Source organism: Phocoena phocoena, chromosome 15 (genome assembly GCF_963924675.1).
Source record: "Phocoena phocoena chromosome 15, mPhoPho1.1, whole genome shotgun sequence".
In the NCBI taxonomy this organism is placed as follows: domain Eukaryota; kingdom Metazoa; phylum Chordata; class Mammalia; order Artiodactyla; family Phocoenidae; genus Phocoena; species Phocoena phocoena.
In genome coordinates this window covers 11,846,789-11,864,800 of record NC_089233.1, presented here as the reverse complement: position 1 = coordinate 11,864,800, position 18,012 = coordinate 11,846,789, and the positions used below count along the sequence as shown (strand labels likewise).

Below are 18,012 nucleotides of genomic sequence, written 5' to 3'. Positions count from 1 at the left end.
GAACTCTGCACAAGGCATGAACAGTTGTGAGCAAAACCCCAGAAAAGCCAGCTGACTACAGTACTGTGATAAGATCTTATACACAGCTCAAAGACTTCCTCAAAATTGCAGGAAAGATATGAAATATACTCAGCTAACAAGTAAATAGGACCTTTGCAAATCTCTATCATCCAGCCTAGCAGTGCTGAACTAAGCAAGAGTTATCGACTGAAAGCGTGGTGACCCATCCTCTAACACTGTAATCTAATCCTTAAGCTAAAGACAATTTAATGCCTTTGCATGTCCATATGTTTTCTAATGACGCCATTGCTGTCAGCATGCTACAGGAGTGCTTCTTGGAAGATGGAAGTAATGACAAAGCACATCACTGGGAAGGCAATTATATGCAGTACTAACCATTTTACAATGGCCATATGGGCTTTATTTCAACAATGTAATTTCAAAATCAGCCTGAGCATACATATTTCTCTGTCCTTAATCCCAGGGACACCATACTAAATGAAATAAGAGTACAGATGAAATATGGGCAGCTAATGTAGAAATCTACAACACAATGCTAAGGTAATGTTCGTCTGAAAACAGTAAACAGAGGGCACCCACTGCCCTGAAGTGAAATTGACACCCATCTGTACCCAACCTAATAGAAAACATCACAACAGGGGTATTATAAACCACCCGAGAGGCAAGCAACAACACAAGGAAAAGTTTAAAATACACAGATCCTACCTAGTGTTCACAATCTGGGACAGGCCCGAGAGTGATACAGAACTCATATTGTACAAATATATAAAATTCAGGTATAAGGGATTGCTTTTAAAACTCTGAACTTAAAGGTATGGTGCCTACGACACTAGAGTTTTATAGTTATAGTTAAATATCAAAGGACATGCTTTGACTTGGGTCTCCCCTGCAATCATAAACTGCTAAAAACTGAAATCTGCTGTATTTCCATTTTGGATGTGCAAAAGGATAACAGTGCTCAACTGTAACTGGAGAGAGAGGGGCAAGACTGCAGGGCTCAGAGCATAATGGTTCTGAGAAGAAACTGTCTCCTCTCTCCAAAAAGAGACTTTTCACAGAAGTATTTACTTTGACTATCTTCACATTTTCACCCAGAAATCTTTTGAAATGTCAGACCCAGGGAGGGTACTGCACATGTGCGTGTGTGTGTTATACCACTCCTTAAGGGATGGTCATCAGCCAGGTCTGAATCCCCAAGTCTTAGAAGAAGAACTGTGTGGAGGCCCAATTTGGCCCAGAGGAGATGAAGAGGGGGCTTCTCAAGAATGTACGGTACTTGGGACTTCCCTGGTGGCACAGTGGTTAAGAATCCTCCTGCCAATGCAGGGGACATGGGTGCGAGCCCTGGTCTGGGAAGATCCCACCTGCCGTGGAGCAACTAAGCCCATGTGTCCAACTACTGAAGCCCATGTGCCACAAATACTGAAACCCACGCACCTAGAGCCCATGCTCCACAACAAGAGAAAAGCCACTGCAATGAGAAGCCTGCTCACCACAGCGAAGAGTAGACCCTGCTCGCTGCAACTAGAAAAAGCCTGCGCACAGCAACGAAGACCCAACGCAGTCAATAAATAAATAAATAAGTTTATATTAAAAAAAAAGAAGAATGTACGGTACTCTAATCACAGTTGAGATTTCCATAAGAAGCAAATCTAACAGTAACATTCTCTTTTGAGAGAAGAGACCACATACTCTTTTGTAGCATAAACAAACCTCTACAGGGTGGAGTGGGGTATGGGAGAGAACAATTTGCAAATGTGCTTAGAATAATGAAACAATGACAGAGGAAATAATGTACTATTTGTCATTGGTACCTTCAAGATAAAGATATCTTAGTACATTCTTTCACCAGAAAGAATGCAGTACCTATTAGTTAAAAAACAAAACCAAAAACCTACCAGTAAGGTCTGTTTTATTGTGGAATAGATTGCCAAGAGAAGTGCTACTTCTTAGAATAGGTTAAAATCAAGCAAAATACTTAGGAATTTATAGTAGAAAATAAGCTTATATACCCACAATGCCCTGTTGAGAGGGTGCCAGTCCCTTCTCCAATTCTACACTTCTGTTCTAGGGGCTGTTGTAAGAAATCAGCAACATTAAGTATGTGAAAGGATTCAGTACACAGTTACCTTCAATATTACCAGCCTGAGCACTTGCCTTTGACAAAGGCTTAAAATCTACCCGATCTGTGTGACCAGGAAAAAGTTCAGATTTTAATACAGGGAAAAACAGTGAAAGGGACAGAGAGAAAGAAAAAGAGGGAGAAAAAAAAAAATCAAACCAACAAGAAACATGCTACCGATGTACTGTATGAGTGGCAGCCACCTATGGTAAACTCCAGATTTTAAAAACAAAATAAAGAACTTTCCGAAAGATGGTGAGGTACTCTCCACTCCCTAAATCCTATTATTATACCTAGAAAATCCCTTGTAACCAAGACAATTTTCAGCAGCAACAAAGAGCAAACAAATGTAGCTTACCAGAGACCCATTTGGGACTCTGTCACAAAATGAATCTGTATTAAAAGAAGAGCGGAAAGGGATGAGGAGCTCGCGCTTTCAGGTCAGGCAGAAACCGCTGCATTTCCTGCCTCTCATACTGACCTTCTGCAAGTTGACTTAACTTCTCTGAGCCTCAGTGTCTTCGACTATAAAACAGGGATATCATTCATTTTTTCCACAGAATAGCTCTAATGAGACGATGAATGCAAAATTCCAAGCACACTGCCTGGCACAGAGTAACTACTAAGTAAGTAGTAGCTCCCTTTCCTAAAGTTTCTTTTCATAGAATTTTTGTGGAAATAGATCAACCCTAAATAAGCACTGACTGAGTACCTACTACACATGGATTACTGAGTAAAGGAAGCAACAATTCTGAGAGCCTCAGATACCTCAAAAGAAGGATATATGTAGGGAGACTACAGAGTCTAAAGTTAGAGAATAGACGGAAATGAAACAATACATTAGAAATATAGGAAGATAACTCTGGCTCCCTCTTTTCCAAGGTTCCAGTCCTATTTCCAAGTTACACACAATGAACCATGACGGAGCATATAACAGAACAAGAAAAAATTAGCAGCACATGAACTTCCCACCAGATCCCAAATAAAACACGGAGTACACTGTGTCACGGTCAACACTTAAAAAACTCCCTTAGGCTTTCCCCAAGATCTCAATCCATGGGAAAATCATTTCAAAAAGACAAAATACTCTGAAACTTAAGAAATAAAGCATTGCTCTGAGGTCAGCATCATCAGTAAGTTTATTATTATTACTACTACTACTACTATTACTATTGTTATCTGTGATTCTGGAAACAAAATTGCTGCAGATAAAATTAGTTCTGGGTTGAAATACAGATAAAGGATGGCTCTACTGGACAAGTTTAAAGTATGCATGATCCAAAATACATTGCCAAAAAATTTAACAATTTTTATAAAGTGATCAAGGAAGCGAGAAGTGTTGTAGATACGCTGAATTAAACACAGTTTTTGGTACTTTCAGGTATTACATGAAACTACTTTTAAACACAGGAAATATTTCTGGAATCACACTATATATTCAGTGCTTAAAAACAGTTATATTCCTTCAACTGAAGATGACCTGGAACAATCTGGGCCACTTCTATGTTAGACTAATAAAACTAATTTTAAAACAACACAACTGTCTTACAGGGAAGGTTTTAACACTCAGGTATGAAATCACACCTCCCAGCACACAGGCTGAATTATCCCCCAGCTTCTCACCTGTAATTATCATTTGCTCCCTCTCCAGGTGGCTGTTAGCCACCAAGTATCTTCCTAGGCTCACATCTGCAAGTACAAACTGCCTCTGGGGCCTCACATGCTATGAGGATGAGAGGGAGGACAAAAGCAAAAACTTCACGCTGGCTTAGACAACTTCTGAAAATATCTACTTCAACACACAGCACAAGAGCAATTTGATAAAATTAAAATACCCTTATGTCACCATGGTTAGCAATAAGTATTTTTCAAATAAAAAGAGTACATTTACTTCACAGTTCCTGTAGAGGCCAGCTTCTTCCATTAAGGCCAATTCCAAAAATTTAGCAAAAGATCTTTCATCAGTTGAGAGGGCATAATTAGATGTTTTGATTAAGGCATTTTCCTCCCCTGGTTAACAAGATATAACAGATGTCACAGACTTCCCTAATAACAATACAGTCCTGCATTTGGCATCTTTACAATTTTAAAAGTGAACTGTCATATAGAAAAATTATAGCTAGGGTGTCTCCATACAATCATGGCTCTGAAGTGGTTATGACATGCCTGGACTTCCCAATGGAACAGATATGGAAATCATACTCCATATTCATAGCTGCAAGCCCTCCTTAGCACACAATTGAAAACCAACCTCTGAAATCTGAATGATGTGGGCTTATTCAAATCACCACCAATTATTCCTGGAAGCTCCGACCAAGTGAGGTATGAAACCTGTACAGAAAATGCAAACCTCACAGTCACTTTCTTCCAGGAGCACGGGGAACACATGCAGAAAAATGTCTCAGGAAAAGCAATGCCCATCTAAAGAGACTCACCGTAGACAGGGGCTTCCCTGGTGGCGCAGTGGTTAAGAATCCGCCTGTCAATGCAGGGGACACGGGTTCGAGCCCTGGTCCGGGAAGATCCCACATGCCGCAGGGCAACTGGGCCCGTGAGCCACAACTACTGAGCCTGCACGTCTGTCTGGAGCCTGCGCCCCGCAACGAGAGGCCGCGACAGTGAGAGGCCCGCGCACCGCGATGAAGAGTGGGCCCTGCTCGCCGCAACTAGCGAAAGCCCTCGCATAGAAACGAAGACCCAACACAGCCAAAAATAAATAAAGAGACTGACTGTAACAAAATCCAAGCTTCTATGCAGACAGGAGGAGTACCATACTTGATTTTCTTTTTTTTTTTTTTTTTTTTTTTTTTTTTTGCGGTATGCGGGCCTCTCACTGCCGCCGCCTCTCCCGCCGCGGAGCACAGGCTCCGGACGCGCAGGCGCAGCGGCCACGGCTCACGAGCCCAGCTGCTCCGCGGCATGTGGGATCTTCCCGGACCGGGGCACGAACCCGCGTCCCCTGCATCGGCAGGCGGACTCTCAACCACTGCGCCACCAGGGAAGCCCTGATTTTCTTTTTTAATCACATTTTTTCACAGTAAGATTCCCCTGGTGTGTTCACCCAATTTACAAAACTTCGATTTACACCAATTTTGTCAACACATCAGTCCAGGGTATAAGTAGAGATAGACCTGCATTTTAAATGGGAGGCAGCCTCTCTGACTGAAGTTCAACTCAAACATCCTGGTTTAACAACTCCATCAGTGACATTAAGCACAGATCTAAAGATTACTCAGCCCCTCTGTCAGTTGCATGTGTTATTTATAGTACAGTATATCAATCATGTGTTCCCCTTATTATTTCCTACTTTCTGGTCCTAAGCTATTTGGTCTGCCAAATTAATACATTCCATTGTTGCTGCAATCTAAACAATGCTTGATAAAAGATTAATAAAATAGTTGGGTTCTCTGCAACCACAACATACACACCCAGGGAAATTCATCAATGTCTTTTTATTTGCATATTTGACTGACTGCCCCCTGCAGCAAATATGTAAGGTACCAATGCTCAGGTATCCTGGTTTATGGTTTGCATTTAATTCAGGGTGTCAATCTGCTTCTGTTTTAATTACATCCATCTTGATATGTTATTACAATCTCATGAAAACTTTTCATTGTATGAATGGCTATAAATATATACACATGACAAACAGTTGTTATAAATTTTCTGGTTCAGCAATAAACAGGCGAGATGCCTTAGCCAACACATCATGTGGATTTAATATTTTGAGTCTTTCTTCTTCAGAAGAAAAGTTTGGTTGAGCCTTCAACTCAACCAGATTCCAAAGTTCACTTGTTTCAAATGTTCTGCTACCAACTTTAGTAAGTTGCTCTGAGTCTCTCTGAATTGCCAGGCTGAAGAAAAATATTCTACCCAAAAAATTACGTTAAAATTTTAAGTGGGCCACATTAAGATCATCTTACATTCAAATAATTATTTTATCTTTCCATCGGTTATTCAAGGATAAGAAACCCTCATATCATCACCCTAATATTTATTTTTTCTTTTACATCCTCACTATGGAGGGGAGGGGGGTGTTAAAAAAGCCTAATGGACCTGCAGAGAAAGGCCAATTGTACACTGGGGGAAAGATACTGGGTAATAATCAGAACATTTCTTGGAAAAAATGGGAATCTTTACAATCATGTTTGATCATCTTCATTTGCAGTTATTTTTATTTTTTTTTTTTTACCTTCCAATGTTCTCAATCCTTAGAAATCCAAGTACTGAGGAAAAGCAGTCTCCTAGTTTCACTGGATAATACTGAGAGCCTCTAACTCCCAGTGTGATCTTAAGCAGGACAATTAACCCCTCTAGGCTGTGTTTTCATTTGCAAAATGAGAGGTAGAACTACAGCATTTCTCAAGACAACAACTGTGCCTCTAATGCTGCTCTGGCTTAGAAAGCACATCAACCAACAATAGCTGAACTGAAATGGATCAAAAGACTGCTCTGAAAAAGCTGAGGTCCTAACTTTAGGATAACATCCCCTGAAGATGTAGCTATGCACATTAATCTCAAAACTGTAATTTTCACAAATAATCAAACTCATCAGCCTAACAAATGAGAAAAGGAGCAAACTTTGTAATATGTAGCAACGCACAAAACCAAATGCTTGCTTCCCCTTTTGCCCCAGTGAAAGTATAATTTCACTTGAACTATATATGATCATTTCTTAGAACAGCACAATCCAGGACCTTCATTATTTTTCCCAACTGAACATGTACAGAGAGAATGGGTGGAACATTGGAATTTCTAGTATGTGGCTGGAAAACAAGTGATGTTCTAATGTTCAACTACTGTTCCATCTACATCTTTATTTCCTTAGGGTTGTTTTTTTTTTCTTACTTAGTTTCTAACTATGGAAAACTATTCACTAAATCACCTTTAGCCAGCAACCTTTAGCCAGTAAGCATAACTGAACAGAGACCCTAGCAAACAACCAAAAAAAAAAAAAAAGTCTACTTCACTATAACTATCGAGAAATCACTGCAATACTAGACTCTCTTAATTCCTCTTTTCAAGCTCTAAAATATCACTGCCATGAGAAACTTTGCAGAAATGTAAAATGAAGTTGGTGGGTTGTACTACACGGGAAGGTAGGTGTGGAGACAAGGAAAACAACATCCCTGACATCCCTCAGGAATCATCACAACTTGACCCTGGCATTGACTTAAATCCTGTCCCAGATTCAGTCTAAAGGTATCACATTTCACCCATATAACCAAGAGTCGCATTTTGTCTTCACAGGCTGTGTTTCTGTATCTAACCCAGGTCATTTCAAAATGCTTCAGTTAATAACAACCACACAGTACCTGCAATTTGAAGGCTTTCTGTCAAAAACGAATCCCAACCTGCATTAGCCATTTTCCTTTACTTACAAACTGTGGGCTTTCCCTCCTCCTCTTGTGACTCCATTTTACTTATGTCCAAACGCCATATCTCCACGCACTTGGGTTTTCCAGGGCCCAGAGATATGGCACTACATGGTAGAGTGGCAAGCCAAAACGACAAAATATTTGTATGTACTTGGTCATTTGTGGTATTTATTCAGGTAAACTCTAACCACAGCTCACAAATGAATGAGAAATCAGAAATGATGAGCTGATACAGCCCAGAAAACTGAGGCAAGCAATTTATCCTCATGGGGCTACCTTTAGAGTCCCTCAAACAGACTGTCAATGTTCAAATAATGAAGGTTTGTAATTTAAAGCTCTACATTTCATTCAGAACTTCCTAAGTCCACTGCCTTTCAAAATTCGTAATTTTGATAACTCTATCTCAGTAAAGGAAGAGAAGAGGAAAGGGGGAAGGAAGTTGGGAGGGAGAGAAGGAGGTAGGCGGGCAGTGGGTGGTGGGGAGTCTACTGGATCCTAGGATGAGACTGACACATGCACTAGTATGTGAAATAAAAACCTAGAAAGACAGCAGCAATACAAATGATTTCAGGCTACAAGTCCCCTTGCAAAAGATGGAATCAGAGACTGAAAAGGAATGACACAAAGAAGGCTGTACTTGCCTAGTCTCTTCCTAAGCAAGCAAAGGAAGCCAGACTAAGTTAAATCTACCCCTCCCCTCCTCAGTCACTAACAGCATAAAAAGGATCTATTCTTTGTGACCTTACAAGATAGGTACTGACTGCATACCCCCTACCCTGCAGGCTTGTTAGAAGAAATGAAGTAAGAACACAGTTCAGATCTGGAAGAAGAAATGCAAATTTAGGGTCTCACCAGCCTTAAATTCTATGCCCCACTTCTAGAAAATAAAAAAATTCTGCATTCATCTATTCATTGAACAGGTACACATTATATAAGAAAAACTGTTCTGACCCAGCTAAATGTCCCTAAACTGGTTTTGATCCTCTCCTGTCTTAGGTTTCGCCAAATTAATTCCCTTCCTGCTCTTCCAAACTTCAATTATTTGAGAGTTTTTTAATCTGATTTTTTTCCAGAACTTTCTCAAATGAACAGCTGCTATCCCATTACCAAGGTCTTTTTCCTATATCAACAAAATATTGGGTTTAATCCTAACCCTGAAAAAAGTGTTGCTTCTTGAGAAAAAGAAAGAAATAGTAGGAGGCACTTTTACAAAGTTAGGCTACACTTAATATATTAGTATATTACAGCATAGGGGTAAAATAAAATGTAAAAACTAACCCACCATCCACCCTCTGCGTGCGTGCACACACACACACACTCCCTCCATCAAAAAGTGCAATTGACCTTATGTCCAAAGCCTTTGGACATATGCCTTATGTCTAAGCCTGTGGACCTTATGTCCAAAGGCTTCCAAATTTAGCAAGTGGAACCTAAATTATTTTTTAACAGCTGCCCTCAACTCTTATTTTTCTTGGCTTGGGGACCTTATTTCTAATCCTCACATTCTCACATTCTCTCAAATCACCATTTATTTTTGACAGCATATAGAACTGTTGTATAGTTAGAATCTCTTTAACACCCTCAATGCTCCTTGAATCTCCTGGAATCATGTTGAATGCCCTGTCTTTTTTTTTTTTTTTTTTTTTTTTTGTGGTACACGGGCCTCTCACTGTTGTGGCCTCTCCTGTTGCGGAGCACAGGCTCCGGATGCGCAAGCTCAGCGGCCATGGCTCACTGGCCCAGCCTCTCCGTGGCATGTGGGATCTTCCCGGACCGGGGCACGAACCTGCGTCCCCTGCATTGGCAGGTGGACTCTCAACCAATGCGCCACCAGGGAAGCCCTGCCCTGTCTTTTTTAACCCTTTTTCAATGGTGAAAGCTAGAGGAAAACACTCTCAAAAAGGATGAAAGGGTAATCACTAACTTTGTGATTCAGTTTTTAAATTTACTGAATCATGTATACCCTGCCTACTTCCAAAAAAGATCTAAAGTAGTTCATCTCAACTACTAACACAAGGCATGTGGAATCACCACACCACCATCTTCGACCTCATCTCCCATAAGTACTCCTGGAGTGATGCTCTGCCTTGTTCAGTGAAATACTTAAATTCAGTAAGCAAAGTAATATACTTGAATTCATAACCAAGCACATTCACAGTCCTTTTTTTTTTCTGTAGACTTTCTCACCACTTAGGAACTTCTCAGATCCTAAAGCTATGCAAATTGTCTGAAGTGAAATGCTGGAACTGACCCATTTACTCCACAGTCCCATCCCAAACTTCCCAAGATAGAAAGCGAAAAATGTAACAAAAACATAGCTCCATAGTTTTCACTTGCTGTGTAACAGCAGATGAACGGTTCTGACCTTTCCTGAATGAACACATCATACATAAGCGAGCAAAAGGCAGATAATTTGAAACCTTTATTTTAACATCAGTGTCAACCTCCTTTCTCATCCAGCCTTCTTTGCCAGCTTGCTAAAAAATCAGCAGTACAGGAAACCAGAAGGAACCAAGATAGGATAAAACTCACTCTGGCTGGAAGGCAGCTTGGTAGCATCAGAATTGGGCTGCTATCACAATGAAAGAACTATTAATGAGATCACTCACCGATATTCACCTCATGTGTGGGGTTGTTAACAATCAATGAAGGGCTGACACCAGGCAGGAAAAGGGAGCAGAAGGAAAAGTGGACTAATCATCATTATTTACATCTCACACTCCCCTTGCCACTCCTACTTAAGCAGCAGCCTCTACTCTGACTCCAAACTTCTGTGCCTGGTTTTCCAAGTTGTCTATCATCAGCCCACTCACCCTAGACTCAGAGACTATCAAGTGCCAAGATCTGGAAGGGACCATTGAAATCTTTTCCAGCATTTCCCATACTGGATCATAGATTATGAATTATAATGCCAAGAATGAAAAAGTGCCCTGTGGTCATATAAATTAGGAAATAAGGCACATCACTTCTCCTTCTCTAATATTCAAAACTCATATACACATTACAAAAGACTTCTAACCTGGGCAGAACAAGTCACCCATTTAATTTTGTCTAGCCCATCAAGTTCCAAAACTATCTGAGAGTAGATCACATTTTTTTGGTCTGGAACACAACCTATGAACGTCCACAGAACTACGTTCCATTCCAGCTTGGGTACCTTTGCTCTAAAACTACTCTAAACCTCTCAACTTGTGGAAAAAGAAAATGAGGCTTTTAAAGAGTGCCTTCCCAAGGTCACTCAACTAGTTAGGACAGCCAAGCCTGGAGTGTGGGTCTCCACTGGTCTCCCGACTCCCGAACAAGCACTCTTTCTTACACAATTTTGTTCTCATTTCTACCAGCACTTCCTTGCCCGCAAAACCTAATCACCCAAAAAAAAACCTAATCACCCATCTTGTTTCTGTGCCTTCTTCACCATTCCCTCTTTTTAGAATGCCCACCCCCCCACACTCCCTCCGTGTCTATCCAAATCACTTCAACCTTCCAGGCCCCATATTCTCCAGGAAGCCTTCTCAAACACTTCAGCCTATCTCACTATCCCTTCTCTGAAAGCCTATTGCACTTAGTTGGTATTAGACATTCAAGTGCCTGTTCCAAAATCATTTTATAGGTGCTGGACTTAATTTTTCAACTAAACTGCATACTCCTTCAAGACACTATATATATTTTAGGTGTCTGTACTCTTTCTAGTATCTTGCACATATCAAACACTCCATGAATATTTGCTGACTGATACAAGGAAAACGATTAATGTTTTTTAAACAACGGAATAAGTGAGATTTGACCATAGTAAATTATTATAGCCTACAAACCCGGCACGTTACAAGCACATCAAATTCTGTACAGCCTATTTACGCTACCAATGTGCGGGTAAGCCCTGAAACACATAGGAAATGAAGACCACATGAAAGTCTTAGTTTGATTCTCCACCCACCAGAAATGAGTCTTCCTTCATTTTCACCAGCCTGCAAAGCTCCAACTAGCCTCCTACCTGCTAATCCCACAATTTCATCTTTGCTTCCCTTGGTCAGTTGTACAAAAGGCGGCTGCCCTAAGAACCCAGTACACAGCAGCCGAGTGAGGGGGAAAATAATGAATTTGCAAATTTTCCGTCATAGTGCTCACATAGCTTCCTAATCAAGACTACACAGAAAGAAATGCAAATGACGACAGAAAGGTAATATTATCTGGCACATCTGGGTATGCTGACAGTTACTAGAACCCCAACATTCCCATTTATACTTTGTTTGCTGGAAACCACTTTTTAATGAGGCTTGATATCTGGGGATATTCACTTGTATTCAAAGAATATTCAAATAAACAATACCATACCAAATGGTAATTCTGCTTCTCAAATGCATACTGAAAAGAACACCATGTTCAACTTTCGCCTCCTCACTTACCCTCTTATCTTCTATCATGAGGCTCTTCACAATCACATACTTGAACTTCAGGGCACAATTACTCAAGACAAGTGTCCCTGCAGAATACGAAACTACCTCTGCCAGTTTCACTGCATATAAAGTGTGGGACTTCTCAAACCCCATCCAAAGCTTTCATTTTAAATAAGAACCAACAGTAGTGAAAAATAAATCAACATAAAAATGTAGATTCTCATTAGACAAGTTTCTTATTTTTCCTCCAGTACTGTAAGTAAAACCACAGTTAGTCTGGAACAATTTTATCAGGACATTTCATTATGAGTTAGGAGCCTCTTCTTAAAAGGGAAGTCAAAATGAGCTACTCTAGACAAAACCATAGGAGTCCATTAACACCCAAAGTATACACTCGACAGTTAGCTAGCTACTGCTCTGAACCCACATAAGCTTAAAAGCCAAGCTGTGCAAGCCAATATTTCTAGTTTCTAATCACAGTATCATACTAGCAGCAACCTTGAAGACACGTGGTGACAACTGATTTCATTTCTACACACAAAAACACAGTATGTATTTAGGATAACTCTTAGAATCTCTAATAATTCTTAACATTTACAGGCACTCCTGTAACATACATTTCTGCCCAAGTTCATAGTTTAGCTGCCTGTTTCCTAATAAGCTCTCACATTTCTTAGTGATAGTTCAGTAAATCTTCCAAACTGAGTACAGTGGGACACCAGAGGTTTTATTTTAATGATCGCCACACACATATGTCTGACCATCCAGCATGGACACAAACGTGATAAGCAGCAAACAGTTCTACCTTTTCCCAGAGAACCAGACATACATGATGATTTTTATTCCCCACTGTGTGTTTTTACCCTCAGAAGTGTATTTACAGCTTTCCTACAAAAATTAGGATGCCTAAATGTGAACACTGACAGGATATTTGATGATATTAGGGAACTGTTGTTAATTAACCTAGGTGTGATAATGGTACTATCGGTTTGGGTGGGTTTTTTGTGTTTTTTTGAGTCATTACCACTTAAAAAATACATACCAATTTCTCACATCACATCTAGGAGGAGAGAATGAGTAGATGGCATAAAGATGAGACATGAGTTGGCAATTGTTGAACCTGGTGGTGGTGTATCAGTACATTGGGGACTGCTATACTGTTCTCTGTACTTCTGTATATGTTTAAATTTTCTATAAAGTTTTAAAGAAACTTTTTAAAAAGTTAGACCTTTATACCCACACAAAGATATTCAAATGATATTCAGATATGAAGGTAGTGTAATATTCAGGTAACCAAAGTAACCTGGGTTTTGAATCTAGAAAAGTAGCAGAAAAATAATCACAGCAAGGAAAGGAATGGTATTAATGGTACATTTCAAACTTGGCCTTTAAAAATTAAAAAAGTTTTTACACCCAAAAGAAACTAGAATGGGCACATTTTCTCACAAAAGCCAGATGGATAGACATATATATCACAAGCCCAGTCAAATATTTATTAAAAGTAGAACAATCAAAAACAACTGCATAAATTATATTTATCTTTACTTGGTCTTCAAAAATGTTCATGGGAATCTGGAGGCCCCTCTTGCTTACTGAGAAGGGCCACACAGCAGAGCAGGATAACCATGCAGGAAGCAAAACCACTTATAAGCAGCTCTTACAAATACTGTCCTAAACCATCCATTGATAGCAACCAAATCCTAGGCAGCGTTTTCTAATTCATGTACTAGGACACGTATTGACATTTCAATTCCTATTTTAAAGCAAAAGAAAGAGAGAAAGAGGTCACACTGTACAGTACCCTCCCACCTTGGCAAAGTTGAAGCCACAGTTAGAATTATCCTAACAAGTGGTGAGCCTCAACACTCAAAAGAACTCCGTAAGATCCATTTTAGCCAATAAACCACCAGTTCTAGAACCCAAGGACAACTGATTCAATCACTAACATCAGAATCTATAGCCACCAATACCACCACCCTCCCTTCCTCCCCAGCCACTAGCCACCATCCACCACCATCACCACCAGCAGCCCAACCAAAAATCAGTTTAAACAGAAAAGAACAACCCTAACAGGAAGGCTTCCTTTTTAAAAATATTTAAACTTGACACCCAAACACACACACAGAACCAGCCATCTAAACCTCTAAACCTGTACAGTTACCGCATGTGAGACTTAAGCTGTCATTAACAAAGCTTACATTTGAGCATTGCAAACAATACCATAATAACAGCAAAAACCAAAGGGAAAAGGAAAAGTTTCTTTCAGGAACCTCAAACCATCACATCAGGTGCAGAAAAGGCTAGAAACCAACTCCTATCTTGGTTTTGTTCTTAAGAAAGCCGGACCAACTCTGCAGAGTCTCAAAGCGCTCTGTATGTGTGGCGTGTTGGGGGTGGAGGAGAAAAAAGGGGGTTACCTTTATACAGGCCAGTGACCCATGCCAGCACCAAATCAGATCCATCCAGGTAAAGAGAGTTTCCCTCTGACCCCTGGACAATCTCCTCCTATCTTCCCCTCATCACCACCCCCAAGGAGCCCTTTAGCTGGCAGAAAAATGTGCATTTGGAAATCAATGCTGCAGGTGCCCAAAGAATAAAGAAAGACACACAGAGATATACACACACACAAAGCCAATCAGAAAGATAAAAAAAAGAAAACTCAAAAAAAAAGGAAAAGGAGAGGGACAATTGGGTGACAAGCCCTTCAGATACCCGCTAGGATTTTATTCTTTCCTCCCACCAGTCCTCTCTATTGTACATTTTTCTGTCCTTTAACCGAATTGCTCATGTACACACACATGTGCATATGTATGTGTACAGATAATATTACAATTAACCCTTTCTGTAATAGAGCCCTGTACGGAATACAGAAAGATATTCCATCCTTTTCTCTCTTCCCTCCCCTCCTCCCTCCTTTCTCCCAACCAGGAGAAAACGCCCCCTTCCCCAGCTTCACCAAAAAAAAAAAGAAAAAAAAAAAAAAAGGAAAGAAAGAAAAAAGAAATGAAAAGAAAAAAAGGGGGCAGGGGAAGGGGGGCAAAGAACCACAAAACCCCATCAGTCTCTGGTCCCGAGGACACCCAGGAAAGGTCTATACAAACACACACACAGGGACATATGGCTCTGTAGAAAGCACACAGAGAACCGTCCACAGGCGCCCCAAACCCAGCAGAGACTTCCACCAGCCAAGAAGCCATGATTGGGGAGGGAGAGGAGGAAGGAGTAGGGGCAGAGCTCTCCGTGGAGGGGGGCGCATTGTTGTGATGCCTGAACCCCTTTCTTTCAGCCCATCTGCTGTGGAGGGGGTGCAGGGAGGGGGCGCAGGGGGAAGGCGAGAGAGAGAACGAGGAAACCTGGAGACCAGGCACGGCTTGTCGATTCCCTCCTGCTGCCTATCTGCCCGCGCCCCCAGCTCCCCCCCCCCCCGCAACAATAAGACCTCAGCCTAGACAGACAGACAGCCAGACCGACCGGAGCGCGGCGGGGGAGGCAGCAGAGCCGGGCGCAGCCGGCGGAGGGGGGTGTCGTGCCTATAAAGGGAAACCGGGGGGAGGGGGGTCCCCCTTACCTCCAGCGCTTCAAAAGTGACAAAGCTGGTCATGGCAAATCCATCAATGATGTCCTCTTCGGCTGAGGTGGACTCTCTCCGCTTCCTCCGCGGGGGTCTGGGCCGGGACGGGGCGGAGGACGGGGGCTTCCCATTGTCTTCCTTGTCGGAGCCCGACGACGAGGCGAACGAGGGCGCCCGGGTCCGGCCGGCCCCGCCGCCGCCGGCCGCGCCGGCCCCCAGTCCGCCCCGGGAGCGCCTCTCACGGTCTCGCTGAGACCGCGACCGCCGCTTTTTGCGGAGTCCATGGCCCCGCGTCGGGCCATCCATGGCTCTGCTTCGCCGGGGTCTCCCCGCTCGCCGCCTGCCCGCCACAGGCTCCGGCCGCGGCCGCACAAAAAAATTGACACCAATCCCTCCCTCCCCCTTCTCGGCTTCCCTCCGCCCCGAGGAGGGCGCGGGGGAGACGGCGGCCGAAAGAAGGGAGAGAGGGGAAGAAAGAGCGGAGAAAGAAAAGGGGGAAGGGGCGGAGAGAGGGAGGAGGGACGGGAGCGAGGGCGAGAGGCGAGGAGCCCAAGTGCGAGGCTGCCCACAGCACCGAGGGTCGGAGATTCCTGTGAGCAGCGCCGAGCAAAGTAATGGCTGAACACACAGGTCTCCTTTAGAGGGGAGGAAAAAAAAAAAAACTCACCAAGCAGGCAATAAATCAGAATAGCGGAATGCTTTGATCAAGAGACTAGGAGGCTCCGGGGAGCCCTCCCCGCGGCCATTCTCCGCCGCGCCCCCCGCCCCCCGAAAACGCCTGCCCCCCCTCGACTCCAAATCGGGCCCGAAAAGGTCGCGGGAAAGTGGGGGCAATGAACTTCACCCGCCCCTCGCGAAGGAAAACACCCCCTACGCCTCTCACACACGCCTCAGAGAAAACTCACTCCCTGGCTCCAAAATTTTTAAGAAATGCATCCAGGGGAGGCCAAGGCTTCCAAGCGACCTGAGAGGGACGAGACCCCCCAGAGAGGGAAGCATAATAATGAAATAATTAGGAGGGGAGAGGGCGAAACTGGAAGAGGTGGAGAAGGGAGGTGGAGGAAGGGAAGGAGGATGCTGGAGCAGTTGTGGGGTTTGCTTTTCGGGCTTGGAGGGGGGAGGAGGAGGAGATGAAAGAAGAGAAGAAGCAGCCCCTGAGGCTGCCACCCACCCCCCCCCTCAAAAAAATATTTTTTCCAGTCCCAGAGAAGAGGTCACCCTTCCTCAAAAAAGGGAGGGGGCGAGTCAGTCGACGAGGAAAGCAGAAAGAAATCTCCAGCGGGAGAGACACCGGTGTGCCGCCGCCGCCGCCTCTTCTCTTCGCCCAGCCTGAGGGAGAAGCACGGCCAGGAAGCGCTGGGAACGCCGCTCTCACCGCCGCCGCTAACGCTGCCACCGCCGCCGCCGCGAGAGCCCCGAGCCGGAGGGTGCACGGCGTGTCCCCCGGCGGCTGCAGCGGGAGCCCGGGCACGGCCCCATCCTCCGCCCGCCTGCTTCGCTCAGCTCCCGCTCCTCCCCCTCCGCGGCCGGCCCACCGCCGCCGCCGCCCGCCTCAGCCCAGCCCCGCGCCCGCCCGCGCGCGCCGCGCGCACGCGCACCGCCCTCCCCGCGCCTCGCTCGGCGCGCGCTCCCGCCCCCGCGGCCCCGGCCGGCTGGATCACGTGGCCGGCCGGGCTCCCTCCACCCCGCCCTCCCCAGTTGTAGAGTGTGTAGAAAGCAAAAGGCTGGGGGCTGGCCACGCTCGCGAGCCCAGGGCATGCGCGCTGGGGCGGCCGGGCCTGCGCACTGGGGGCGGAGGGGAGCCAGGAATGGGGAGCTAGGGCGGGTGGGGGCGTGGAGGGTGCAGCCCGCGTGCGGTCGGTTGCGACCCGCCAGAGTTGGCGCGCGGGAGTGTGGGAGCCGCGGAATGTTCCCGCCAGTCGCACGGGGGTCAAGTGCGGGCCGCTGTCGCCTGTCTACTCCGCGCGCCCAGCTCAGCGCCCTCCTCGGGACACTTGTCCTTGGACCCCCTACCCCAGGCCAGCTGGAGGCGCCCCGGCCGCCTTCTCCAGAGACCCCCGCCCAGGGTATTTTCCTGGGGCGACCTTCGCAGCGAGGGAAGGAGGGGATTCAGAGAAGGATACCGGGGTGGAGGGGGGTGGGGGTTCCCCGAGATGGGGTGCGACTGCAGGCGACAGAAAACGGAGCGGGTGTCAAAGCGCGGGCCTATGCTCCGCTGGGGGGCACTGGGAGGCCCCACGGCAGAGTTGGAAACTTTTCTGCCACGTGGTAGCACAACGCGTGGCCGAGTGACCCCCGCACCCTAATGACCTCTGAGCCCTCCTAGCCTTCGAGCGGGGGCCCTTGACAGGCGCGGGAAGCTTCGGAGCAGCGAGCGCGCGTCCGGGTGCCGAACTTGAACCTCGGCTGCAGCGGCCTAGGGCGAGGAGGCGGGGCTGGAGGGGGCGGGGACCGCCGCAGACAGAGGACCCGTTAGACCCGCAAAACACAGACCCTGCCACAGAGGTCTTCCTTTATCTGGGGAGA

At 44.8% G+C, this 18,012-nt stretch overlaps 1 protein-coding gene across 2 annotated transcripts in view; it reads right to left on the bottom strand.

Annotated features, from left to right (window-relative positions):
* AUTS2 (activator of transcription and developmental regulator AUTS2) overlaps positions 1 to 15,827 on the bottom strand; it is a 1,117,528-nt gene extending 1,101,701 nt beyond the window's left edge. The window contains exon 1 of one of the 2 annotated variants that reach the window (XM_065892407.1): positions 15,484 to 15,827. In XM_065892407.1, coding sequence (XP_065748479.1) covers positions 15,484 to 15,792 — 309 coding nt within the window. In that variant the 5' untranslated portion in view covers positions 15,793 to 15,827. The remainder of the gene's footprint in view (positions 1 to 15,483) is intronic. The other variant, XM_065892408.1, reaches the window with a different exon arrangement.
* Positions 15,828 to 18,012: the final 2,185 nt, after the last annotated feature.